This window comes from Rana temporaria, chromosome 5, assembly GCF_905171775.1.
Source record: "Rana temporaria chromosome 5, aRanTem1.1, whole genome shotgun sequence".
NCBI lineage: Eukaryota > Metazoa > Chordata > Amphibia > Anura > Ranidae > Rana > Rana temporaria.
In genome coordinates this window covers 418094909-418121819 of record NC_053493.1, presented here as the reverse complement: position 1 = coordinate 418121819, position 26911 = coordinate 418094909, and the positions used below count along the sequence as shown (strand labels likewise).

The window sequence follows — 26911 nt, the reverse complement described above, 5'->3', positions numbered from 1 at the left end:
AACACTTCCGCATTCCAAGGTCCATGACAGTCCCATTCATCCTTTTCTTAATCCTCAGTTCTTTCAAAGATGGTAAATCCAAGTGGTTAAACACCAGCCCACGGCTCTGAGAAACGTCTAAAACCTCCAAGGACTTGGATTCTATGGGGTAAGAGACTTCCAATTCCTTCTCCGGGACCAGAACTTGTAAGACCAAAGTCTTCAGTTTTCAAGAGCAATCTTATGAGTTCCTGCATGGTTTCTGGCTTGATCTTGAAGACCCAGAAGTAGTTGAGTTCCAGCGTGTTGAGATGTTGAAAGTTTCTAAGAAGAGACACCGAGTGTTCGGACCAATCGAAAGGTAGTTTCATGTGGCTTAGCTTCGGCGAGCTGCGGATGAGCCGTTCCAAAAGAGTCTGAAAGCCGTTGAACAAGTCGGTCTTGGCCTGAGCTATGCCAACTGGAGGGTAGAAATTGAGCGTCTCAAAACATGCCCAGTCCAGTTCCTGGAGCTCCCCGCAGTAAACGCTGTCTAGGAACTGGAGGAGAAAGTCTGCCCACTTATCCCTCGGATCTCCTAAATCGAAACTGGCTCGAAGGACATGCAGGCTGGCGCCATGGGATATTAGGTGCTGGTGGATCCTCTCCTTACACTATTGGAACTCCTTCAATGACATAAGCACCTTATTCATGCTGAAAAGGACGGCCTAGAGCCTCATGAAGTCCGCCACCCTCCAAAGCTGTGGCGTGTGCATCAGCTTGCTCCAGTCTGAGCACACCAGGGCCGCCGTGCACTTTTCTACTTCGAAGAGGAAAGATTAGATGTGTAGCTGGCAGTCCACCGGCAGAAGATTGAATGGAAAATAAGTCTGAGCCTTGCTCCTGACCACTTTTGGCCCGGATTTCAAAGGGTAAGTTGAGTGGTCTTCATGAGATGGAGAGGCTGCAGCTTCCGGCCCGGCAAAGGAATCCAACCGTAGGATCTTTATTTTCTGAGGAATTTGGCAGCTGTCTCCATGAAGAGTTCTTCAATGACATTATAACCGATGATGGGCTTTTCAGCTACTTTCCCATCCTCCGATACCACAAGGGGCACTATTAGCTGTCGGGTGGTGTTACTTCCCGCTGTTAGTTGAAAAACGACCTTGAATAGGGCCCAGCCAGGACTTCTCGTCCAACATCAGTGCCTGACCTCACAAATGCTCTTCTGGAGGAATGGTCAAACATTCCCATAGACTGAAGCCCTGTACACACGGATCAGAATCGAGTCAGGAAAAAAAAATGGTTTTTCCTGACAAGATTCTTGGCAAGAATCTCTTGCCGCCCGAGTGTACAGCAGGGCTGGACTGGGACAAAAATTTGGCCCTGGACTTCATACAGACCGGCCCACTTTAATTCAATAAAATGCTGCCCCCACCCCCCTGAAAAATCACGCCCACCAAAAGGCCCCTACATCCATTATTGTATATCATGAGAGGGTGAGAGAGAGGGGAATGAGAGAGAGAGAGAGAGAGAGAGGGGGGTGGGTGAGAGAGGGGGGTGAGTGTAAGAAAAAGAGAGTGAGTGTAAAAGAGAGGGGGTGAGTGTAGGACCTCTTTTTACACTGAGGCATTTTTTGGGCGCTTTTGGGCGCCTGTAAAACGACTGAAAAACGCTTCCGCTGCAGTCCCGGTGTGAAAGCCTGAGGGCACTGCCAGGGCGTTAAAAAAAGTCCTTCAAGCAGCATCTCTGTTTTAAAAAACGGCCCACTGAGCCATCGGCCCACCGGGAAACTCCCTGTAGTCCCTATGGCCAGTCCATCCCTGGTGTACAGACACTCCTTTCAAAAGAACCGCAATTCTTTTGAAAGGCAAAAACGCGGTGACGTCACATTCGATGCCGTTGCCTTCATCTTGCTGCACCCTACCTATGCCTAAGAAACTACCGCGCATGGGTCAAAGTCATTTCGAGCATGCAAGGGTTTCCACAGCGACAGGTAAGTATACACACTCTCTGGTTTCTCGGCAGGAAAACACTGCCGAGAATCACAACGAGAAAATAGAGAGCAGGTTCTCTATTTTTCTCGATTTTAGGCAGTTTTCTTGACGAGAAACCTGAAAGCCTCGTACACACGCTCGGTTTACTCGGCAAGAAAGCTCTGCCAGCAGTTTTCTTGCCGAGAAAACCGAGCGTGTGTACGAGGCTACACTCCTAAACCTTGTGGGCGGCCTTCCCCAGAAGAGGTGAAGCTGTTATAGCTGCAAAGGGCGGGGCCAACTCAATATTGAACCCTACAGACTAGGGGCCAGATTCAAGAAGCAATTGCGCCTGTGTAACCATAAGTTACACAGCGCAATTGCTTACTTGCCCCGGCGTAACGAGTGCTCCTGATTCAGGAACCTCGTTACGCCGACTGCAGCCTAAGATCTGCGCGGCATAAGGCTCTTATGCCTGCATATCTTAGGCTGCATTCTTGCGGTGGACGCTAGGTGGCGTTCACGTTGTGCTCAGTGTATAGTATGCAAATTGCATACTAACACCGATTCACAACGTTGCGCGAGCCCTGCGTACGCAATTTATGTAGTTTACGTACGGCGGTTTTCCCCTGCTATTAGCAGGGGCAGCCCATGTTATGTATACCCTTCGTTCCCGCGTCGCAAAATTCAAATTTTACGTACTTTGCGTAAGTGAATCGTGAATGGCGCTGGACGCCATTCACGTTCACTTTGAAGCAAATGACGTCCTTGCGACGTCATTTGCCGCAATGCACGTCGGGAAAGTTTCCCGACGGAGCATGCGCGCTACGATCGGCGTGGGAACGCGCCTAATTTAAATGATTCCCGCACCCTACGGGATCATTTAAATTGCGTGCTCTGCGCGCCCGCGCAATTCACGGAGCTTCTGCTCCGTGAATCAAGGGCAGCAGAGCAAATTTGCGGGGGCGCAGGGCAAAGACTGGGATGCCATTAATATTCATGTGCGTGTAAAGGCAGGCGTCCCAATACTTTTGGTATTAAAGTGTATCTCCAGGCACCATTAAGACTTTATCTATGACACCCATTGTATTGCAAGTTGAAACATTTAAGCCCCAAGCTGCCCGCAGGAGCTTCAGAAAAAGCACGGCAACAGCGCCATCACCTGGCACAGAATGAGGACTGAATTCCAGAATCTCAACAGCAGGAATCATTTTTTTGTAGTTTTTTGTGTTTAAATCCATTCTGTACCAGGTGGTGGCGCTGTTGTTACACTTGTCTGCAACTCCTGCGTTCCAATTTCGGAAGGTGTCTGGAAAGCCTTCGAGGCAGCAGAGAGATATGTAGAGGAAATAAATGAACATCAGAAAAACATACAGAATACAAGAAAGAACTTCCCATCTTGAGTGAGACTTTCCCAGGGCTAAATGTACATTAAACTACACAGAGGCCCTCCGAGAGCTCAGATGAGGCCGGGCTGCTTGGCATAAGGAGGCCATTCCATGCTTGAAGGGTGTGATATCTAAGTATTGAACATAATCAGAAAGGCAGAGAGAAGGTCAGGAGCAGAATATTTACTACCGTATAGAGAAGGTCAGGAGCAGGGGTAGAACTACCGCCATAGCGACCCAAGTGGGGCACACTGTCCTACTGGGATACCGTGAAATTTCTCGGTGGGCCGGCTGCCTCTGGGGCCGCTGCGAGGGCAGTGCCGACATGCAACTGCGCAGGCGCCAGTGCTGTTCCGAAGCTAGCTGTGCTCGGGAAATCCGGTACACACTCGGCAATTTTCAGAAAGGTGGGCGTATGCGCAGTGACACGTGGCGCAGAGCAGCGCCATTTAAAAAAAAAAGCAGTAGCATTCAGTCAGGTCTTGCCTGGTGGTGTGCACCTCTTCCTACGTCCCCTCCGCAGCCTCTGACCTCTCCAGTTGTCCCCTCCGCAGCCTCTGACCTCTCCTGTCATCCCCTCCGCAAACTCTGTCCTCCTATCATCCCCTCCACAGCCTCTGACCTCTTCTATCATCCCCTCTGTAGCCTCTAACCTCCTGTCGTCCCCTCCGCAGCCTCTGACCTCCTGTCGTCCCCTCTGCAGCCTCTGTCCTCCTGTCATCCCCTCAACAGCCTCTGACCTCTTCTACCCCACAGAACCCAGCTTACCTTAGAGAGGTCAGGAAACTCCCTTTCAGCTCCCCAGGCCCCTCTTATGTGTAAGTAACCCTGTGTCCATTCGGATCGTTGGGTTACTGGGCAAGGGAAGCTTATACGATGGATGTTCTCTTCTTGAGTATCAGGGTCTGTCACAGGGCCATACACCTGCATCCACACACCTGTCAAATTATGACCTGTGGCTGTTCACACAGTTGCTGTGTCCCCATAGCATAACATAGGCTACCTGCACACTGCTCCAGCCACATAAAAACAAAACAAAAAAACACCGTTGTGAATGAGCATGAGGTAGACATGGGATGAGGAAGATGAGATTGGAAGAGGAGGACATGGGATCGGGGAGATGGGACTAGAGGAGGACATGGGATGAAGAAGGAGAAGAACATGGGATGAAGGAGATGGGACTGGAGGAGGATGTGGGATGGAGGAGATGGATTGAAGGAGGAGGAAGACATGGAATGGAGGAGATGGGACTGGAGGAGGAGAACGTGGGATAGAGGTGATGGGTTGGAGGAGGAGGACATGGGATGGAGGAGATGGATTGAAAGAGAAGGAGGACATGGGATGGAGGAGATGGATTGAAGGAGGAGGAGGACATGGGATGGAGGAGATGGATTGAAGGAGGAGGAGGACATGGAATGGAGGAGATGGATTGAAGGAGGAGGAGGACATGGGATGGAGGAGATGGAATTTGAGGAAGAGGAGGAGGTGAGATGAAGTATATGGGATTGGAGGAGGAGAAACACAGGATGCAAAAGATAGATTGGAAGAGGAGGAGATGGGACTGGAGGAGGATAAGATGGAATTAGAGGAGGACATGGGATGGAGGAGATGGGAATAGAAGAGGAGGAGAACGTTGGATGGAGATGATGGATTGGAGAAGGAGGACATGGGATATAGGAGATCAGATAGAAGGAGGAGGACGTGGAATGGAGGAGATGGGATTGGAGAAGCAGGAGATGGGACTAGAGGAAGAGGAGGACATGATATGAAGGAGATGGGATTGAAGATGGAGGAGATGGGACTGGAGGAGGAGGAGGACCTGGGATGAAAGAGATAGGACGTGAGGAGAAGGATGTGGTATGAAGAAGATGGGACTGGAGGAGGAGATAGGACTAGAGGCGGAGGAGGGCATGGGATGAAGGACGTAGGACTGAAGAAGGAGGACATAGTATTGAAGAGATGGGACTGGAGGAGGAAGGGATGGAACTAGAGGAGGATGAGGACATGGGGTGAATGAGATGAGACTGGAGGAGGAAATGGGACTAGAGAAGAAGAAGGAGCACCTGGGATGAAAGAGATAGGATGTGAGGAGGGCGTGGTATAGAGGAGATGGGACTGGAGGAGGAGATGGAACTAGAGGAGGAGGAGGACATGGGATGAAGGAGATAGGACTGAAGATGGAGGACATAGTATGGAGGAGAAGGAGATGGGATTAGAGGAGGATGAGGACATGGGATGAAGGAGATGGGACTGGAGGAGGAGATTGGACTAGAGGAGGACATGGGATGAAGGAGATAGGACTGAAGAAGGAGGACATAGTATTGAGGAGATGGGACTGGAGGAGAAGGAGATGGGACTAGAGGAGGATGAGGACATGGGATGAATGAGATGGGACTGGAGGAGGAAATGGGACTAGAGAAGAAAGAGGACCTGGGAGGAAAGAGATAGGATGTGAGGAGGAGGACGTGGTATAGAGGAGATGGGACTGGAGGAGGAGGTCATAGTATGGAATAGATAGGATGGAAGATATATTAGGATGTAAGAGTGTTAAAATAAAAGTGGGTGCACTGAAGGACTCTAAGAGATGGCCAGTGGGCGGATTCAATGGGTCTGCCAGTGGGCAGGCCCTGGGAAATTTTGGTGGTCAGGCACAAGGGGGCCCAGACCTAAAGCTGTGTAAGGGGCACCAACATTTATGATAGCTGCCCTGGATATCCCCATGGGGAGTGTTATCAGAAGGTCAGGAACAGAGCAATTTCTCCCTTCTGGAGGGTCATGTTAGAGGGGGTAATATCTGGGTGGTAATTGTAATTAGAAAGGGTTAGGAGCAATGTATTTTGTACGTTATGAAGGGTCATGTTGGAGGACATGATATCCTCATGGTGAATGTAATCAGAGAAGAAGAGAGAACGTCAGACGAGGAGAATTCTCTACGTTATGGGGGGTCATATTTGAGGATGTGATATCCTCACGATAAATGTAATCAGAAAAGAAAAGAGAACGTTAGGCTACAGTAGGAGTATTCTCTACCTTATGGAGGGTCATGTTGGAGGGAGTGATATCCTGGTAGTGAGTGTAATTGGGAAGGTAGAGAGAGTAGGGTCCTATTGCAGGGTCTGAGGCCTCATACACACGACAAGAATCTCGTCAGAAAAAAAAACGTTGTTTTCCCTGACGAGATTCTTGGCAAGAAACTCTTGCCGCCTGAGTGTACTGACTTTCATTTCAAAAGAACTGCGGTTCTCTTGAAAGGAAAGAATGCGTGACGTCATCGCGTATGACGACATACGCAATGACGTCACCGCGTTCTTTCCTTTTAAGAGAACTGCGGTGCTCGTGCATGCGCTCGTCACATTCGATGCTGTCTCCGCCATCTTGCTTCACCCTACCTATGCCGTGGAAGCTACCACGCATGCGTCAAAGTCATTTCGAGCATGCGCGGGTTTCCATGGCGACAGGTAAGTATACACACTCTCGGGTTTCTCGTCTGGAAACAGGCAAACGAGAATCTCGACGAGAAAAAAGAGAGCAGGTTCTCTTTTTTTTCTCGTCGTGATTCTGGCCAGATTTCCAGACGAGAAACCTGAATGCCTCGTACACACGAACGGGAATCCCGGCAAGAAACAGTTTTCTTGCTGGTTTTTGCCGAGAAACCCGGTCGTGTGTACGAGGCGCCTGAGTCAAGTGCCTGTCCTCCAAGAACATTGAGTAAGGGGTTGTTGGCTGCTACCCACGACAGCCAAGAACAAGTCATTGCAGATCTTAGGAGCTAGACAGTTGAATCTTGGGGTCCACAGACCCTTCAAAGTCATATGAAGATCTTCGGATGACAAAAACAATGAAGACTCCACAAAGTTTTGTTCCAAGTATTATTTTTAGATCGCGGATTTTGCTTTCTTACAAAAAACGAACAGCGATCAATCTTTCACACACACACGGTACGGCGGCACAGTGCAGACATTTTGGCCACAGCTGTCACCTTGTTGAGATGCCAAACGAGCGAATGCTGTAAGATTAAGGAATATATTTAGAGAGCTGCATTGTAAAACTGTTATGGCCGCTCACAAATCATCTTCTATCACCATGTACATCAGCTTCGTACATTTCAGTGAGGCTGTTTCTCCACGCGCTTCTTCTCAATGGACTCTCGCCGCTCTTCTAGACGACGAGGCAATAACATTAACTGGACGGATGAGATGGAGATTGAAAAGCCTCGTGTTATGATTACTAGACGAGAGTCATATGATATCATAGATTTAGGGCAAGGAGTCCCTTGCCTAGCTCCGGGGGGTGGAGCCATTTGGGATCATTTGGTAATAATCTTTTAAATCCTTTTTCATTTAGGAAACCCCTTTTTCTTTTAAGGTTTTATATCGGAAGGGATGAAGACATTTATATTGCTACCTGTGTCCTAGGCTGGAAGATTTCCACCCACCTCCTATCTTGTTGACCATTCCAAACCCAATAACGTTCCTTTCTAACCTTTTTTCGCTCTATCCAAATTCATTTAAAAAAAGTTTGAGAGTCCAGCTTTAACCCCCTCAATACCGGCACTTTCACCCCCTTCCCGCCCAAGTTAAAATTTCAGCTTTCAGCGCTGTCACACTTTGAAAGACAATTGCGCGGTCATGGTACACTGTACCCAGGGCAAACTAAGCAGCCACCTAGGGCGCCCTGCTGCCTAGGGCGCCCAGCCACTGGGGTTCCTAATCTCTTCTCTCTGCAGCAAGCAGGAAGTTGCCGCTCCGTTCGCACATAGTTTTAGAAGGACTGTGTCGGTGTCCCGACTCCCGAATAAATGGAAGCATGCAAACATTCATTGATGGGCACTGGTAGGCTGCATTTGATGGGCGCTGCCGAGGCTGCATTGATGGGCGCTGGTGAGGCTGCATTTGATGGGCGCTGGTGAGGCTGCATTTGATGGGTGCTGGTGAGGCTGCATTTGATGGGCGCTTTATTAAAAAGGTGGGGTTTACATTGGCAGGGAAAATGAGGTGGAGTCAAGGGGGGGAGCCAAGGGGGGGCGGCAAAATTAGGTTTCACCTAGGGTGTCAAAAATCCTTGCACCAGCCCTGACTGTACCCAAATTGGTTTTTATAATTTTGTTCACACAAATAGAGCTTTCTTTTGGTGGTATTTAATCACCACTGGTGTTTGTTTGTTTTTTTGCTAAATAAATGAAAAAGACTGAACATTTTGAAAAAAAAAACCACATTTTTTTTTGTTTCTGTTATAACATTTTGCAAATAAATAATCTTTCTTCATAAATTTACGCCAAAATTTATTCTGCTCCATTTCGTTGGTGAAAATAACCCAAATCAGTGTATATCATAAATACATTTTAACGAGACTTCGGCTTTATTATTAATGTTGAAAGAAAATGTGTGTTCCTTTTCGATTAAACCCAGAAAATTACCATCCGCGTAAAGTATTAGCCTCAGACAGAACAGCTTCGGCTTTCTGAAATCAACAACAGCACTGAGCCGGCACCTTATCGATTATCGTTTGATATAATCCTGGTTGAGAAACCCTGTGCTAGACCTTGAGAAGGCCTTTGGTGGCCCAACTTGTGGAAGGTCCTCAGGATAGGTTCCTCTAAGCATGTGAAGATACTGTTAGATACTTCAACCGGCTGGAGTCTCTAAGACATTCCATTGAAGCACGGTGCTCCTCATCCACCTAAACAATCTTCACAAGCACTCAATGCAAAAAACAGGAAAAGCCAATCTTTTGGCCTTAGATACAAGACTTCGGGCTTTATGATTAATGTGTTCCTTCTCGATTACACCCTAGAAAATGACCATCTGCGTAAAGTATTATCCTCAGACAGAGCAGGTTTGGCTTTCTCCAATCAACAACAGCACTGAGCCGTCGCCTTATCGATAATCGTTCTATCGTTCTATATAACCCTGGTCGAGAAACCCTACGCTGGACCTTGAGTAGGCCTTTGTTTGCCCAACTCATGGAAGGTCCTCAGGATAGGTTCCACACATGCTTGGTGGAACCTATCCTGAGGACCTTCCATGAGTTGGGCAAACAAAGGCCTACTCAAAATACTGTTAGATACTTCAACCGGCTTGAGTCTCTAAGACATTCCATTGAAGCACGGTGCTCCTCATCCACCTAACCAAACTTCACAAGCACTCAATGCAAAAAAACTGGAAAAGCCAACCTTTTGACCTTAAATACATTTTAAGGAGACTTCAGCTTTATGAATAATGTTGAAAGAAAATGTGTGTTCCTTCTCGATTAAACCCAGAAAATGACCATCCACGTAAAGTATTAGCCTCAGACAGAACAGCTTCGGCTTTCTGCAATCAACAACAGCACTGAGCCGGCACCTTATTGATTATCATTTGATATAATCCTGGTTGAGAAACCCTGTGCTAGACCTTAAGTAGGCCTTTGGTGGCCCAACTTGTGGAAGGTCCTCAGGATAGGTTCCACACATCCTTGGTGGAACCTATCCTGAGGACCTTCCACGAGTTGGGCAAACAAAGGCCTACTCAAGATACTGTTAGATATTTCAACCGGCTGGAGTCTCTAAGACATCCCATTGAAGCACGGTGCTCCTCACATACCTAAATAATCTTCACAAGCACGTAATGCAAAAAAACGAGAAAGCCTAGCTTTTGGCTTTAGATACATTTTAACGAGACTTCGGGTTTATAATTAATGTTGAAAGAAAACTGTTTCTTCTCGATTAAACCCAGAAAATTACCATCCGCTTAAAGTATTAGCCTCAGACAGAGCAGCTTTGGCTTTCTGCAATCAACAACAGCACTGAGCCGTCACCTTATCGATTATCGTTCTATCATTCTATATAACCCTGGCCGAGAAACCCTGCGCTAGACCTTGAGTAGGCCATTAGTTGCCCAACTCGTAGAAGGTTCTCATAATAGGTTCCACACATGCTTGGTGGAACCTATCCTGAGGACCTTCCACGAGTTGGGCAAACAAAGGCCTACTCAAGATACTGTTAGATACTTCAACCGGCTGGAGTCTCTAAGACATCCCATTGAAGCACGGTGCTCCTCACCCACCTAACCAAACTTCACAAGCACGCAATGCAAAAAAAATGGAAAAGTCAACCTTTTGACCTTAAATACATTTTAAGGAGACTTTAGCTTTATGAATAATGTTGAAAGAAAATGTGTGTTCCTTCTCGATTAAACTCAGAAAATTACCATCCACGTAAAGTATTAGCCTGAGACAGAGCAGCTTCGGCTTTCTGCAATCAACAACAGCACTGAGCCGTCACCTTATCGATTATCATTTGATATAATCCTGGTTGAGAAACCCTGTGCTAGACCTTAAGTAGGCCTTTGATGGCCCAACTTGTGGAAGGTCCTCAGGATAGGTTCCACACATCATTGGTGGAACCTATCCTGAGGACCTTCCACAAGTTGGGCAAACAAAGGCCTACTCAAGATACTGTTAGATACTTCAACCAGCTGGAGTCTCTAAGACATCCCATTGAAGCACGGTGCTCCTCACCCACCTAAACAATCTTCACAAGCACTCAATGCAAAAAAAAAGGGAAAGCCAATCTTTTGGCTTTAGATACATTTTAACGAGACTTCAGCTCTATTTTATGATTAATGTTGAAAGAAAATGTGTGTTCCTTCTCGATTAAACCCAGAAAATTACCATCCGCGTGAAGTATTAGCCTCAGACAGAACAGCTTCGGCTTCCATTGAAGCACGGTGCACCTCACCCACCTAAATAATCTTCACAAGCACGTAATGCAAAAAACGGGAAAAGCCAAGCTTTTTACTTTAGATACATTTTAACGAGACTTCGGGTTTATAATCAATGTTGAAAAAAACTGTTTCTTCTCGATTAAACCCAGAAAATTACCATCCGTGTAAAGTATTAGCCTCAGACAGAGCAGCTTTGGCTTTCTGCAATCAACAACAGCACTGAGCCGTCACCTTATCGATTATCGTTCTATATAACCCTAGTTGAGAAACCCTGTGCTAGACCTTGAGTAGGCTATTGGTTGCCCAACTTGTGGAAGGTCCTCAGGATAGGTTCCACACATGCTTGGTGGAACCTATCCTGAGGACCTTCCACAAGTTGGGCAAACAAAGGCCTACTCAAGATACTGTTGGATACTTCAACCGGCTGGAGTCTCTAAGGCATCCCATTGAAGCACGGTGCTCCTCAACCACCTAAACAATCTTCAAAAGCACTCAATGCAAAAAAAAAGGGAAAGCTTTAGATACATTTTAACGAGACTCCAGCTCTATTTATGATTAATGTTGAAAGAAAATGTGTGTTCCTTCTCGATTAAACCCAGAAAATTACCATCCGCGTGAAGTATTAGCCTCAGACAGAACAGCTTCGGCTTATTGCAATCAACAACAGCACTGAGCCGTCACCTTATCGATTATCGTTCTGCAATTTTCGAATCATTTAGATGCCCTTAATTAGAAAGCTAAGATTAATTATCTCAGAGCCACCCCTCCCCCCACTTGGCTTGGTGCAGTGTGGCCTAATTGCATCTTAATGCTTGCGCGCTTTAAAAAAAAAAAAAAAAAATCAGAGAGGATTTATTTTTTCCTGCCATTCCCGAGGCCGGATAAGTCAACGGCGGCTTTTTAGCAAAGCAGATTTTAATGTGCGTTTGATGCGCTGCCCGCAATCCTCTTTTAAGCTAAATGGCGTCTGATCGGCAGTTACATTAGCTGAGTTTTATCGTGATTAGGGATCAAAAGGCTTCATTTGTAGACGAGGCGGCCATCTGTCTGCTGCGACGCTCAAATCACGGGGAAATTAGCCGGGGTCCGCTTTTTTTCTGCCGAAAAATATCTCCATAAAACCAGACATTAAAGGGACTTCATCAAATCTGCGTATCAGCTAAGTGCTGCAGGCCCCTTCTGTAAAACAAGATGGTTTAATGTTGGGAGATAGAGAATTGGATTCCAGAACACACAAGGGGGGAGGGGGAGGGGGAGTGAGATCGAGATTAACTCTTTGCTTTGCCATGAAAATTGATGCAAATGGTGTAATATTCTCTACCAGCAATGCAGGGTGAGTCCTCCGTAGGGCAGAACTCCACTTTACATTTTGTCAATAAAGTTTTGAAGGATTAAAAAACGCAGCTTTTTTCTGCAATACGTAACTTCAATCAGATCCTGTCCTGTATTTGTCTCCATCCATCTTCCCATCAACTCTGACCAGGTTCCCTGTCCCTGCTGAAGAAAAGCATCCCCACCACATGATGCTGCCACCACCATGTTTCACGGTGGGGATGGTGTGTTCAGGATGATCTGCAGTGTTAGTTTTCCCCACACAGCGTTTTGCTTTTAGGCCAAAAAGTTCTAATTTTGGTGTCATGTGACCAGAGCACCTTCTTCCACATGTTTGCTGTGTCCCCTCCACCACATGGCTTCTCACAAACTGCAAACAGGACTTCCTATGTCTTTCTTTCTCCAATGTCTTTCTTCTTGTCACTCTTCCATAAAGGGCAGATTTGTGGAGAGACCACTAATAGTTGTCCTGTGGACAGATTCTCCCCCCTGAGCTGTGGATCTATGCAGCTCCTCCAGAGTTACCATGGGGCCTCTTGGCTGCTTCTCTGATGAATGCTCTCCTTGCCCGGCCCGGTCAGTTTAGGTGGACGGCCATGTCTTGGTAGGTTTGCGGTTGCGCCATACTCTTTCCATTTTCCGATGATGGATTGAACAGAAGCTCCGTGAGATCTTCAAAGCTTGGGAGATTTTATTATATAACCTGACCCTGCTTTATACTTCTCCACAACTTTATCCCTGACCTGTCTGGTGTGTTCCCTGGCCTTCATGATGCTGTTTGTTCACTAAGGTTCTCTAACAAACCTCTGAAGGCTTCACAGAACAACTGTATTTATACTGAGATTAAATGGCACACAGGTGGACTCTATTTACTAATTAGGTGACTGTTGAAGGCAATTGGATCCAGTAGATTTTAGTTATCAGAGTAAAGGGGGGTGAATACAAATGTACCCCCCCCACACACACATTTCACATATTTATTTGTAAAAAATGTGAAAACCATTTATCATTTTCCTTTCACTTCACAATCATGTGTCACTTTGTGCTGGTCATCACATAAAATCCCAATTTCTATACGTGTGATTGATTTTTACACCAGGAGTACAGAGAGTGAGAGGCAGCAGTCTGTGAAAGAGGGACAATGTGTTTCTATAAGTGTGATTGATTTTCACACTGGGAGTTCAGAAAGTAAGGAGCAGCAATCTGTGGAAGGGGGACTATTATTTTTTTTAAGTGTGATTGACTTTTACACTGGGAGTTCAGAGAGTGAGAAGCAACAGTCTGTGAAAGGGGGACAATTTGTTTCTATAAGTGTGATTGATTTTTACACCAGGAGTACAGAGAGTGAGAGGCAGCAGTCTGTGGAAGAGGGACAATTTGTTTCTATAAGTGTGATTGATTTTTACACATGGAGTTCAGAGAGTGAGAAGCAACAGTCTGTGAAAGGGAGGCAAAGAGTTCCTGTAAGTGTGATTGACTTTTACACCAGGAGTACAGAGAGTGAGAGGCAGCAGTCTGTGGAAGAGGGACAATTTGTTTCTATAAGTGTGATTGATTTTCACACTAGGAGTTCAGAAGAGTAAGAGGCAGCAATCTGCGGAAGGGGGACTATTATTTTTTAAGTGGGATTGATTCTTAAACTGGGAGTTCAGAGAGTGAGAAGCAACAGTTTGTGCAAGGGAGGCAAATAGTTTCTGTATGTGTGATTGATTTTTACACCGGGAGTTCAGAGAGTGAGAGACAGCAGTCTGTGAAAGAGAGACAATTTGTTTCTATAAGTGTGATTGATTTTCACACTGGGAGTTCAGAGAGTAAAATACAGTAGTCTATGGAAGGGGGACTATTTTTTTTTAAGTGTGATTTATTTTTACACCATGAGTACAGAGAGTGAAAGGCATCATTCTGTGAAAGGGGGATTATACATTTATTCAAGTGTGATTGATTTTTTACACTGGGAGTTCAGAGAGTGAGAGGCAGCAGTCCATGGAAAGGGGGATTATACATTTATTCAAGTGTAATTGAATTTTACACCGGGAGATCAGAGAGTGAGAGCAACAGTTTGTGCAAGGGAGGTAATTAGTTTCTGTAAGTGTGATTGATTTTTACACCAGGAGTTCATACAATGAGAGGCACTAGCTTGTGGAAGGGAGCTTGTTAATCTCTGTAAGTGTGATTGATTTTTACACTGGGAGTTCACAGGATGAGAGGCAGCAGCCTGTGGAGGGGGGTCTTTAATCTCCGTGAGTGCGATTGATTTTTACATCTGAAGTGCAGAGAGTGAAAGGCAACTGTCTTTGGAATGGGGATTGTTTATGTTTTTGAGTTTGATTGATTTTTACTCATGGTGTTCAAAGGGTGAAAGACGTCAGAAGGAGAACATGCAATCCACTGCACAGGCGTAAGGATTTATGAAGATATTGGGGCTGATTTACCAAGCCTTTGCTCCATGATTCATGGAGCAAAGGCTGGAGCAACAGCCGTTTTGGAATTTACTAAAGGAATGTGCTGCTAAAGCAGCACAATTCCTTATTTGCTACAATGCCGAGTGCGCCCAGGAGGGGGCGCATGGTGCGCCTCTATGGACCTGGCGCATGGCATTTAGAAATGTAAAAAGAAAGTGTTTGGCAGTGAGTTTATTAGGGGGGGGGGGTGTGGGGTGATGTGGGGAAGTGTAGTGACATGTGTTTGTTTAACATTTACGGGCCGAATTGAAAGTGAAAGTGATTTTTGTGAAAACGAGCCGCTGTGCCGGCAAGTACATTTAAACCTGCGGGAGGTTTATTTGTGTACTGCGCATGCTCGAGCGGAAAATTTGGACACTTACGCACGCCGCTTCACTACACCGGCAAAATATTGGTAAATATCAAGCGGCGTAGCTGCCTTTGCGTGGCTTGAAGCGGCGCACGTGAATGCCGTTTTAATCGTTTTCAGCTTACGCTGACCATGAAGGGGAAATCCGCTCCAAATTTAAAAGAAAATGGCGTGGGTTCCCCTCCAGGATCATATCAGGCCCTTAGGTTTGGTATGGGTCGTAAGGGGGAAAACCTACGCCGAAAAAACAGCATGGGGGTTCCACCCAAGATCCATACCAAGCCCTTATCCGAGCACGCCGCCTGGCCAGAGAGGAATTGGGGTGGGGACAAGCGAGCCCCCTCCTGAGCCGTACCAGGCCACATGCCCTCAACATGGGGAGGATGCTTTGGGGTTCCCCCCAAAGCACCTTGTCCCCATGTTGATGGGGACAAGGGCCTCATCCCCACAACCCTGGCCGGTGGTTGTGGGGGTCTAACAAAGGGAACCCCCATATTCCGACCCCCCTCCTGTGTGAAATGGTAATGGGGTACATTGTACCTCTACCATTTCACCAAAAAAAAGTGTAAAAAATGTAAAAAAAGACAATAGCCGGTTTTTGACAATTCCTTTATTAATGTCTTCTTTCCGCGCTTCTTCCATCTACTTCTTTTCTGCTTTTATTCAGGTTTCTTCCTCCATCTTCTTCTTCCTCTGCTTTTTTCTTGGGTCTTCTCGTCCGCATCTTGCACCGGCTTCTTCCTCCATCTTCTTCTCCTTCCTTCGGTCTTCTCGTCCGCATCTTGCATGGCTTCTTCTTCCCCGGATGAACCACTTCCAATTGAAGTTCCCGCCGTGTGACTCTCCCGTTCTTCTGACAGTACTTTTATAACCGAGGACGCAGCGTCATTCGGTGACCCCGCCCCCCTCTGACACACATGTACCACACGGGTACTTTCTTATGGCTTTCCCCGTGCCGTCAGAGGGGGCGGGGTCACCGGATAACGCTGTGTCCTCGGTAATAAAAGTCCCGCGGTCCCGGGACTGCGGGACTCGCGGACCCGATCACCGCTGGAGTCCCGCGATCGGTCCCCGGAGCTGAAGTACGGGGAGAGCCGTGTGTAAACACGGCTTCCCCGTTCTTCACTGTGGCGGCAGCATCGATCGTGTCATCCCTTTTATAGGGAGACACAATCGATGATGTCACACCTACAGCCACACCCCCCTACAGTTGTAAACACACTTCAGGGAACACATAACCCCATCAGCGCCCCCTGTGGTTAACTCCCAAACTGCAACTGTCATTTTCACAATAAACAATGCAATTTAAATGCATTTTTTGCTGTGAAAATGACAATGGTCCCAAAAATTTGTCAAAATTGTCCGAAGTGTCCACCATAATGTCAGTCACAAAAAAAATTGCTGATCGCCGCCATTAGTAGTAAAAAAAAAAATTATAAAAATGCAATAAAACTATCCCCTATTTTGTAAACGCTATAAATTTTGCGCAAACCAACCGATAAGCGCTTTTTGCGTTTTTTTTTTAACAAAAATAGGTAAAAGAATACGTATCGGCCTAAACTGAGGATTTTTTTTTTATATATATATATATATAATTTTGGGGGATATTTATTACTGTATAATAAAAAGTAAAAAATATTGCATTCTTTTCAAAATTGACGCTCTATTTTTGTTTATAGCGCAAAAAATAAGAACAGCAGAGGTGATCAAATACCACCAAAAGAAAGCTCTATTTGTGGGAAAAAAGGATACCAATTTTGTTTGGGAGCCACGTCGCACGACCGTGCAATTGTCAGTTAAAGCGACGCAGTGCCGAATCGCAAAAAGGGGCCTGGTCTTTTACCTGCATTTTGGTCCGGGTCTTAAGTGGTTAAGGATTCATCCGGCATGCCAATTAAGCCATGAACCGGCGCAGCGCATTGTTTTTAGTAAATCAGCCCCATTGAGTCTTTTCAGAAATGCACATCTACATCCACCTTTGGACTAGGCTATAAACTCTTATGATGTAACCACATTTTTCTTCTTTGTATTATAGATCTGCTATATGAAAACCTCTGCAAGAAGAGAATGTGAAGGCGGGCATGCTTTGGTGCCCCTGCCATGGGAATGGTGTTGCCCCACGGATCCTCTCTGCTTTTGATTAGCTTACCTGAAGTGGAACATTCACTCATCCAAGTCCACACGTCTAGTATTACGAGGAGACCGCATGCTGCTGAAGAACATGCAGGAACCCAACCCCCGGGCCACTAAAAAAGGGAAGGGAAGGGAAGGACTGTGAGGCCCCGTACACACGGCCAAGGAACTCGACGTGCCAAACACATCGAGTTCCTCGGCGAGTTCAGCCCTGAAGCCGCCGAGGAGCTCGGCGGGCCGAGTTCTCCCATAGAACAACGGGAAAATAGAGAACATGTTCTCTATTTTCTCGACGAGTTCCTCGGCGGCTCCATCGGGCCGAAAGTGTACACACGACAGAGTTTCTCGTCAGAATCCGGCTCTGACCGAGTTTCTCGCTGAATTCTGCCGAGAAACTCTGTCGTGTGTACGGGGCCTGACACTTCAGGTGTCACAGTCCTCCCCCTCAGAGAGCTCTTCATCCTACCACCCTTAGTCCTGTTGTGGCCTTAGTTATGTCACCCTCTTCTGTGCTGGAGCCACATTTTTGTTGCCCACAAACTGCCCTCCCTTAGCCTGCAATGGACAGAGGTGTTCATATGATGCAGTTGTGATGCTTTACACCCACGTCAAAGTTTACCTGGCATATAGTGATCAGTGGGCGGCAAACCCGCCGAGCGCTACACAGGCTAGCAAATGGGGAAGCGCCAAAAAACTTCTCACAACCACATGCAATACAAGCATTTTTTTTGGAGAGTTTGTCGGCAAAAATGAGGTTAAAACAGGCGGTGAGGAGGAGTCACATCTCTTCCGCACGGCCGGTCAGTAGCCTCTGAAGCGTGATCTGAACGCCGATCGGCTTCAGAGGAAAGAGAGTTTTAGACGCACGTCCAAATCTATCCTAACTGTGGAATGAGTTCTATCTTTCACAGTAAAGACCCACTTATACACTTTACGATTGAACCATTTCTCTTTCAACTTCATTGTGTGGCCGTGTGTCTTCTTCAGAGAACTTATATTAAACACTACAGTCATCATTAGTAGATTTGTATATTGTGATTATGGCTTCTCTTCTACAGGGAGAATATTTTTAATGTTTGTAGTCATTTCTCATAACTGATGTCCTCCATCCCTCATGACTGAGTTTGTCCATCTCCCATAGCCGAGGCCTCTAACCCCAATAATTGAGGTCCTCCAGCCCCAATAACCAAGGTTTCCATCTGCCAGAACTGAGGTTTCCATCCCCCATAGCTGAGGTTCTCCAGCCCTCATAACTGAGGTCCTCTATTCCCCATAACTGAAGTTCTCAAGGCCCCATAACTGAGGTCTTTCATTCCCTTTAACTCAGGTTCTCCAACCTCATAACTGAGGTCCTCTATCCCCCTCAACTAAGGTTCTCCAGCCCCCATAAAGGAGGATTCTATCCCCCGTAACTGAGGTTCTCTGTCCCTAATAACTGAGGTTTTAATCCCTAATAACTGAGGTTCTCATCCCCCCAAAACTGAGATCCTCCAGTCCCCATACCTGAGGTTCTCTATCCTCTATCTCCCATAACCAAGGTCCTCCAACCTCAATAACCTAGGTTCTCCAGCCTCATAACAGGTCCTCCATCCCCCTCAACTAAGGTTCTCAATCACCCATAACTAAGGATTTTATCCCCCATAACTGTGGTTCTCTGTCCCTAATAACTGAGGTCATCCACCCCCCTCAACTAAGGTTTTCCAGCCCCCATAAAGAAGGATTCTATCCCCCATAACTGAGGTTCTCTATCCCTAAAAACTAAGGTCCTCCATCCCCCTCTACTAAGGTTCTTAATCCCCCATAAAGGAGGATTCTATCCCCCATAACTGAGGTTCTCTGTCCCTAATAACTGAGGTCCTCCATTCCCCTCAAGTAAGGTTCTCAATCCCCCATAAAGGAGGATTCTATCCCCCATAACTGAGGTTCTCTGTCCCTAATAACTGAGGTTCTCTGTCCCTAATCACTGAGGTACTCCATCCCCCTCAACTAAGGTTCTCAATCCCCCATAAAGGAGGATTCTATCCCCCATAACTGAGGTTCTCTGTCCCTAATAACTGGGGTCCTCAATTCCCCTCGAGTAAGGTTCTCAATCCCCCATAAAGGAGGATTCTATCCCCCATAACTGAGGTTCTCTGTCCCTAATAACTGAGGTCCTCCGTCCCCCCAAAACTGAGGTCCTCTATCCTTAATAACTGAGTTTTCCACCCCCATAACTGAGTTTTTCCATCTCCCATAACCAAGGTCCTCCAACCCCAATAACTGAGGTCCTCCAGCCCCAATAACTAAGGTTCTCCATTGTCCATAACTGAGCATTCTATCCCCCATAGCTGAGGTTCTCTGTCCCTAATAACTAAGGATCTCCATCCCCATAACTGAGGTTCTATGTCCCTAATAACTGAGGTCCTCCACCCCCCTTGACTAAGGTTCTCCAGCCCCCATAAAGGAGGATTATATCCCCTATAAGAACTGAGGTTCTCTGTCCCTAATAACTGAGGTTCTCCAGCCCCCATAAAAGAGGTTCTCTGTCCCTAATTACTGAGGCTTTCATCCCTAATAACTGAGGTTTTCATCCCTAATAACTGGGGTTCTCAAGCTCCCAAAACTGAGGTCCTCTATCCTCAATAACTGAGGTTTCCATCCCCCCATAACTGAGTTTGTCTATCTCCCATAACCAAGGTCCTCCAACCCCAATTACTGAGGTCCTCCATCCCCCTCAACTAAGATTCTCCATCACCCATAACTGAGGATTCTATCCCCCATAACTAAGGTTCTCTGTCCCTAATAACTAAGGTCCGCCATCCCCCTCGACTAAGGTTCTCCAGCCCCCATAAAGGAAGAGGTTCTCTGTCCCTAATAACTGAGGTTTTCATCCCTAATAACTGAGGTTCACAAGCCCCCAAAACAGAGGTCCTCCAGTCCCCATACCTGAGGTTTCCATCCCCCCATAACTGAGGCTTCCATCCCCCCATAACTGAGGTTTCCATCTCCCCATAACTAAGGTTTCCATCCCCCATAACTGATGTACTCCAGCTCCCATAACGGAGGTTTTCATCCCCCATAGCTGAGGTTCTCCAGCCCCCATAACGAAGGTTCTCCATCCCTAATAACTAAGTTAATGTGTTCAGTTTTTTATTTTATTTATATAAAGCAGGGAAACAACCGGCCCACATGGACCCAATGACATTTGAATTATACATACATGGAAAGTAGAAAAGACTGGTGGCAGTGTACAGTGCAAAACCCATTAAAACATATTCAATATTGCCCTGTACGCCCGACCACATCTGAGGCCCCTCAGGGGTCTAACCCGCTGCACCTCAGTGGGCGTGCACCTGTGCATCTGAAGCGTCCCCCATGAAACTTAGTTAGGACTGCATCAGGACCCATTGGGCTCAGTCGACCCTGCGTTTTCTCATTTTAAATCAAGAGATAGAGAGAGAGAAAGTAGAGAAGATAGAGGGTGACAGCGTGAGGGGAAAAAAGTGACAGGTAAGGGTAAGAAGAAGGCCGGGAACTGCTCCCGGACAGAGGAAAAAAAAAAAAAAAAAAGAAAAAAGGGGGGGGTAAAGAGGGGGGGGAATCTTCTATATCGGGGGGGGGCTACCGGGGAGGGAATGTGTTCAGTTTTAAAGGGATGAGGTGGCAACCCTACCCCCCGACTGGACAGCGAAAGGAGAAGCAGGAGAGTGATAAGGTTATTTCTTTGTCACTCTGCTCTCTCCTCCTATTTTTCTCCTTCTTGTCTGCACATAAACTGATAAAGTCATATATCATATAGTGATATAGTCCATCCAGCTTCTAAGTTCATGTGCGTTTAAAGGCAGGCGTCCCAATACTTTTGACAATATAGTGTATGCATTTCTCCTGTTTGTCTGGGATTCAGCTTTAAGTCCTGGATATGGAACTGCTAATGCTGTCCTTCAGTATTGTGTTACGCTGCAGTATTCCGCATCTCTTACCCACAATGCCGTTCTCTTCTCCAAGCGCTCGACTGGCGATCTTCCTGAGCTGTGTGAATGCAGTACAATCACCAGGGGCATGCTAGTTTTAGTGTGTACAGAGAGCGCCGCCGGGGGGTGGAATGTGCGGATTCTGTGTGCGGTCGGCTCCGCTCCGGTCAGAAGATGTGATAATAGAGAGGAGAATAAAGTCACACAGTGAGGTGCCCACCATGTCTGCAGGAGGTCTGGGGTTCAGGTGATACTTTTATTGGCTCACTTAAAGCCGTACGTTCCCTTCTTCTGGGAATTGTATCCAGTCTGTAGGGGGGACCGATCAATAGACATGTGCAATTAATTTCGCTACTAAATTCGTTTTTTAAGGAATTTTGACAAATCCATTCATTTCCGAAATATCCGAATTAACGAAAACCCGTTTTTATAAATTTTTCCGAATATTTCTAAATTAAAAAATTCATAGATTCATAAATTAAAAAATTCATAGATTCATAAATTAAAAAATTCATAGATTCGTAAATTTTAAAATTCATAGATTCATAAATTTGAAAATTCATAGATTCGCAAATCCATAAATTCATAGATTCGCAAATTCATAGATTCAAAAATTCACAGATTCAAACATTCATAAATTCGAAAATTCATAAATTCATAGATTAAAAAATTTGTAAATTCATAGATTCGAAAATTCATAGATTAGATTATTCATATGATGCTTATTAAACTGGAGAGTAAGGGTGGGAGGTAGGCTAAATAAATCAATGGGGGAAACACACAAGGTTATGACATGCGGGGAATGAGAAATGTTTTGTAAAAGGATTATTGTGAAAGTAATCTGTTTTTATACATGAGGAAAAACAATTTAATAAAGAGAATAAAAAAAAAAAAAAAAAAAAAAAAAAAGAGTTTTCATAGATTCGAAAATTCATAGATTCGAAAATTTGAAAATTCTTAAACTAATAGATTCGAAAATTTGAAATAATAAATTCATAGATTCGAAACTTTATAGATTCGAACATTCATAAATTAGAAAATTCGTAAACTCATAGATTCGAAAATTCAGATTAGAATATTCATAGATTCGAAAATTCATTGGGCCAGATTCAGGTACCTGCGCTGCGGCGTAACGTATACCATTTACGTTACACCGCCGCAAGTTTACAGCGTAAGTGCCTGATTCACAAAGCACTTACCTGTAAACTTGCGGCGGTGTAACGTCAATCCGCTCGGCGCAAGCCCGCCTAATTCAAATGGGGCGGGCACCATTTAAATTAGGCGCGTTCCCGCGCCGAACGTACTGCGCATGCTCCGTTTTGAAATTTCCCGCCGTGCTTTGCACGAAATGACGTCGCTCGACGTAATGTTTTGAATGGCGACGTGCGTAAAGTAATTTTGTCTTCCCGGACGTCTTACGCAAAAAAAAAAATTGAAATTCGACGCGGGAACGACGGCCATACTTTAACATGGCTCGTCTAAATTTAAGCCCTGAAAAAGCAGGCTTAACTTTGCGACGGGAAAAAACGACTAGCGACGACGTAATGAACGCGCGTACCTTCGTGGATCGCCGTAAAAGCTAATTTGCATGCCCGACGCTGGAAAACGACGCGAACTCCAGCGGCAGCCGAAGTATTGCATCCTAAGATCCGAAGGCGTACGAAGCCGTAAGCCTGTCGGATCTTAGCCAAATGCCGTCGTATCTTTTTTTTTTTTCTCATCTTTTATTTTATTTTTCCACAGATAACAGAAAATGTTACAACTATAGATACGTATTCCACACATTTTAACATTTTAATCCGTCACTATATTTCCCCTAAGCCATCCTTACTCCTATTGCCCTTTCATCTGATACTCCCTCCCTACCCCTCCCCCCCCCCCCTCGCCAAAAAAAAAAAAAAAAAAAACAATAAATTCCCCCCACCCCTCCCGCCCCCCCCTCCTCTCCCCTTCTCCTCTCCCGAGATATTGGACATACACTTCTAAATTCCTAGTCATCTACCAATACCTTAAATCTTTCTCTCTAAGAGTCTTAGTTTCCCTCTATTAACCCCTTTCCTTCTTCTGATCTCATAAATACATTCCATCCGGACCATATTTCTTCATACTGTATCCTCCTATTCTGCGCTGTACGCACCAAATCTTCCATTGCACCTACCTCCTCAATCCTTTTAAGCCAGCCTGCAATAGATGGCGGGCAAACGTCCCTCCACCTCAATGTAACTCCTGCCCGTGCCGCATTGATCATGTGGCACACTACCGACTTCCTATACTTCTGCACCGGTACTTCTGAGCTGTGTAACAGGAAAAGAGCAGGATCGTCCGGAAGCAATGCTTCCGAAAATTTTTGCGAGATTCTTCTCACCTCCTCCCAATAATGTCTTATTTTTTGGCAATACCAAAAAATATGTAACAAAGTTCCTTGTTCTCTACCACACCTCCAACACCTTTCATCTACTTCTTTATCAAATTGGTATAATCTTTCTGGGGTGTAATACCATTGTACAAGGAGCTTGTAATTAGCTTCTTGCGTTTTTGAACATACCGACGAGTTGACTGCCAGGTATATTATTTGTTTATGCTGTGTTGGGGTGAAAATTCTCCCCAGGTCTTTTTCCCATTTCCGAATGCCTGGCATCACAAAATCCTCAGCTGGCATGTTCAGAAACCCATACATTTTAGATAATACTCTCGGTAGAGGTTCCACCTCATCACAGCATCTCTCTAGTGTTGTCAATTGCCTACAAAATTCTGTTACCGGGCCCAAAGATCTTAGGAAATGACTTACCTGAAGTGCCTGCCACAGTGCAAGTTCAAATTTACCTCCTTCCTCTGTCAGTTCCCCGATTGATGGCCAAACATTTGACCTCAAGAAATCTGAGACCTGACAGAGGTTCTTTCCTTTAAACTTTTCTTTTGTATTTTTTTCCATTCCTGGAATGAAATTAGGGTTACCTATTATAGGTAGTAGTGGCGATTTACTAGGTGTATATTTCTTATCTCCACAGATTTTCGCTGAAATTTGCAATGTGGGACCTATTATAGGGTGTCTCTTAAGGTATCTAGGGAGAACCGCGTAACACCAAGGTGCTCTAGCCAGAGGAATCTGGCTCACATACTGCTCTATGTTTACCCAGCATTTAAACTCCCCATGTCTACACCAGTCTACCAACCTAGTTAAATGCGATGCTCTGTAGTATTTTATTATATCCGGGACTGCCATCCCTCCAGCACTTTTAGGCATTCTCAACAGTTCTCTTTTAATTCTGGCTTTTTTCCCTGCCCATATGAATTTCATGAACAAAGAATTCACCTGTCGAAGATAGGTTATTGGTATGGAGATAGGCAGTGCCTGGAACAAATACAATACCTTTGGCAAAATACACATTTTGATTATACTTCCTCTCCCAAACCAGGAGTGCATTCCGTGTCTCCATTTTTCTAGCAATCTTCTTATTTCAAGGTACAATGGGGGAAAGTTCAATGCATAAGTATTTTTAATGTCTGATGGTATGTATGTGCCTAAATATTTTAGTACCCTCCCCCATTTGAACTTGAAATTCTGTTTTATTATATCCCCCATATGTTCAGGGATTGCCACGTTCATTGCTTCCGATTTTGTGTTATTTACTTTCAGGTTAGATAACCTACCATATTTCTCAATTTCTCTTACAAGGTTAGGGAGTGATACATGAGGGTTAGTCACTGAAAAGAGCAGGTCGTCCGCATATGCTGCAATTTTATGAGTCTGATCTCCCATCTGTATTCCCTGAATATCCCCGTTTAATCTGATTCTGTTCAATAGGGGTTCTAGTGTAAGGGCAAACAACAAGGGTGATAACGGGCATCCCTGTCTTGTTCCGTTTGTAATTTTGAACGGGGATGATATTACTCCGTTAACCCTTACTGAGGCTCGGGGGCCTGTATACATACTCATTATCCATCTGATCATCTGTTCACCTACCCCCACCTGTCTCAATACTTCCTCCAAAAAACGCCAGCTCACCCTGTCAAACGCTTTTTCTGCGTCGGTATTTAAAAACACACAGGGAATTTTTTTTTCTCCAACATAGTGCACCAAGTTAAGTATTTTAATCGAGTTATCTTTAGCTTCTCTTCCTGGGATAAATCCCACCTGGTCCATATCTACTAATTCTGATATACATGGTTGAAGCCGGGACGCTATTATTTTGGAGAAAAGTTTAAGGTCTGCATTTAGCAATGAGATAGGTCTATAACTGCCACATTCAGCCGGATCCTTCCCCTCTTTAGGAATAACAGTAATGTGGGCCAAAAGTGCCTCCGGGGGGAATACCGCCGAGCTTCCCAATGCGTTAAAAAACTTTGCCATCTGTCCGTTTAATATCCCTAAGAATTCCTTATAATAGCTTACCGAAAATCCATCTGGACCTGGAGATTTCCCTATCTTCACCTTCTTTAGAACTTCCCCAACCTCTTCAACAGTTATTGGACTCTCTAACTTCTTTCGGACTAAAGATGGTAATCTAGGCATTCCTGCCCCAGAGAGGTATTCCTCTATCTCTACCTGTTTATCGCCTTCTATTGGTAAATTATATAACGCCGCATAATATTCCCCAAATACTTGGGCAATCTCTCTAGGTTTTTTTAGAAGCTGTCCTTCTTTCCCTTTAATCAATGGGACATATACCGACCTGTTCTTTTCTTTGAGTTTCCCTGCGAGTAATTTGCTACATTTATCTCCCAGCTCATAATTAGCCTTCCTTCCTCTCTGTATAGTCGCCTTAGCTTTAAACCGCATCATCTCTGAAATCTGCTTCCTTAATTGTCCCAGCTTTCTCCCCACCTCGGGTAGTTGTTTTTTTTTATGTTGGAGTTCTAATTTTTGAATTTCCTCTAATTTGTCCCTAATCTGTTTTTCCCTTTTTTTTTCAGATAGGATCCATGTTTTATCAGGATACCCCGAATGACTGTCTTATGGGCCTCCCATACCATACCTGTATTACTCCCTGGTATATCATTGACCTGAAAGTATGCTGCAATCTCCTTAGCGACATCGTCCCTGACTTCTGAATTTTGCAGCAGACTCTCATTTAAACGCCAGGTTCTATCCTGGGCAAATACCTCGTTAGAAAGGGAGAGACATAAACTAATCGGGGCATGATCTGACCACGTTATGTTCCCTATTGTTGTCTCCGTTACAGAGGTAATCAGGTAATGAGGAACAAGAAACATATCCACACGGGTATATACATGGTGTGGATTAGAGAAAAAAGTGTAGTCTTTTTCATCTCCATGTAGAATCCTCCACACATCCACTAATTGTACCTCGTGTAGTTTCTTTATTATCCCCCTTCTGACCCTCCCTGGTATCGACGAGGTCCCTGTAGATGCATCCATTCTGGGATCTAACGTAATATTAAGATCACCTCCCAAAATTAATTTACCCTCTGTAAATTCAGTCAATTCTGTGAGAACTTCTTTCACGAATCTGTCTTGTTTAATATTTGGTGCGTACAGCGAAGCCAAAGTCACCTTAACCCCTCCTATACTCCCCTTCAGGAATAGGAACCTGCCATTCGGGTCCAGACGTTTATCTTGTAGAGACCAATTCACTCGATTTGAAATCAAGATTGATACTCCCTTGGTTTTTGCCTCTTGGTTCATCGAATGGTACACAA

General features: G+C 45.3%; 1 protein-coding gene across 1 annotated transcript; it reads right to left on the bottom strand.

Moving 5' to 3' along the window:
• On the bottom strand, positions 1 to 26031 carry LOC120941374. The gene is made up of 2 exons (XM_040354715.1): positions 25645 to 26031; positions 1 to 632 (listed from the first exon to the last, which is right to left on the bottom strand). The coding sequence occupies exons 1-2, from the start codon at positions 26029 to 26031 to the stop codon at positions 87 to 89; spliced, it is 933 nt and encodes a 310-aa protein (XP_040210649.1). The 3' UTR covers positions 1 to 86.
• Between the last annotated feature and the right edge of the window lie 880 nt (positions 26032 to 26911).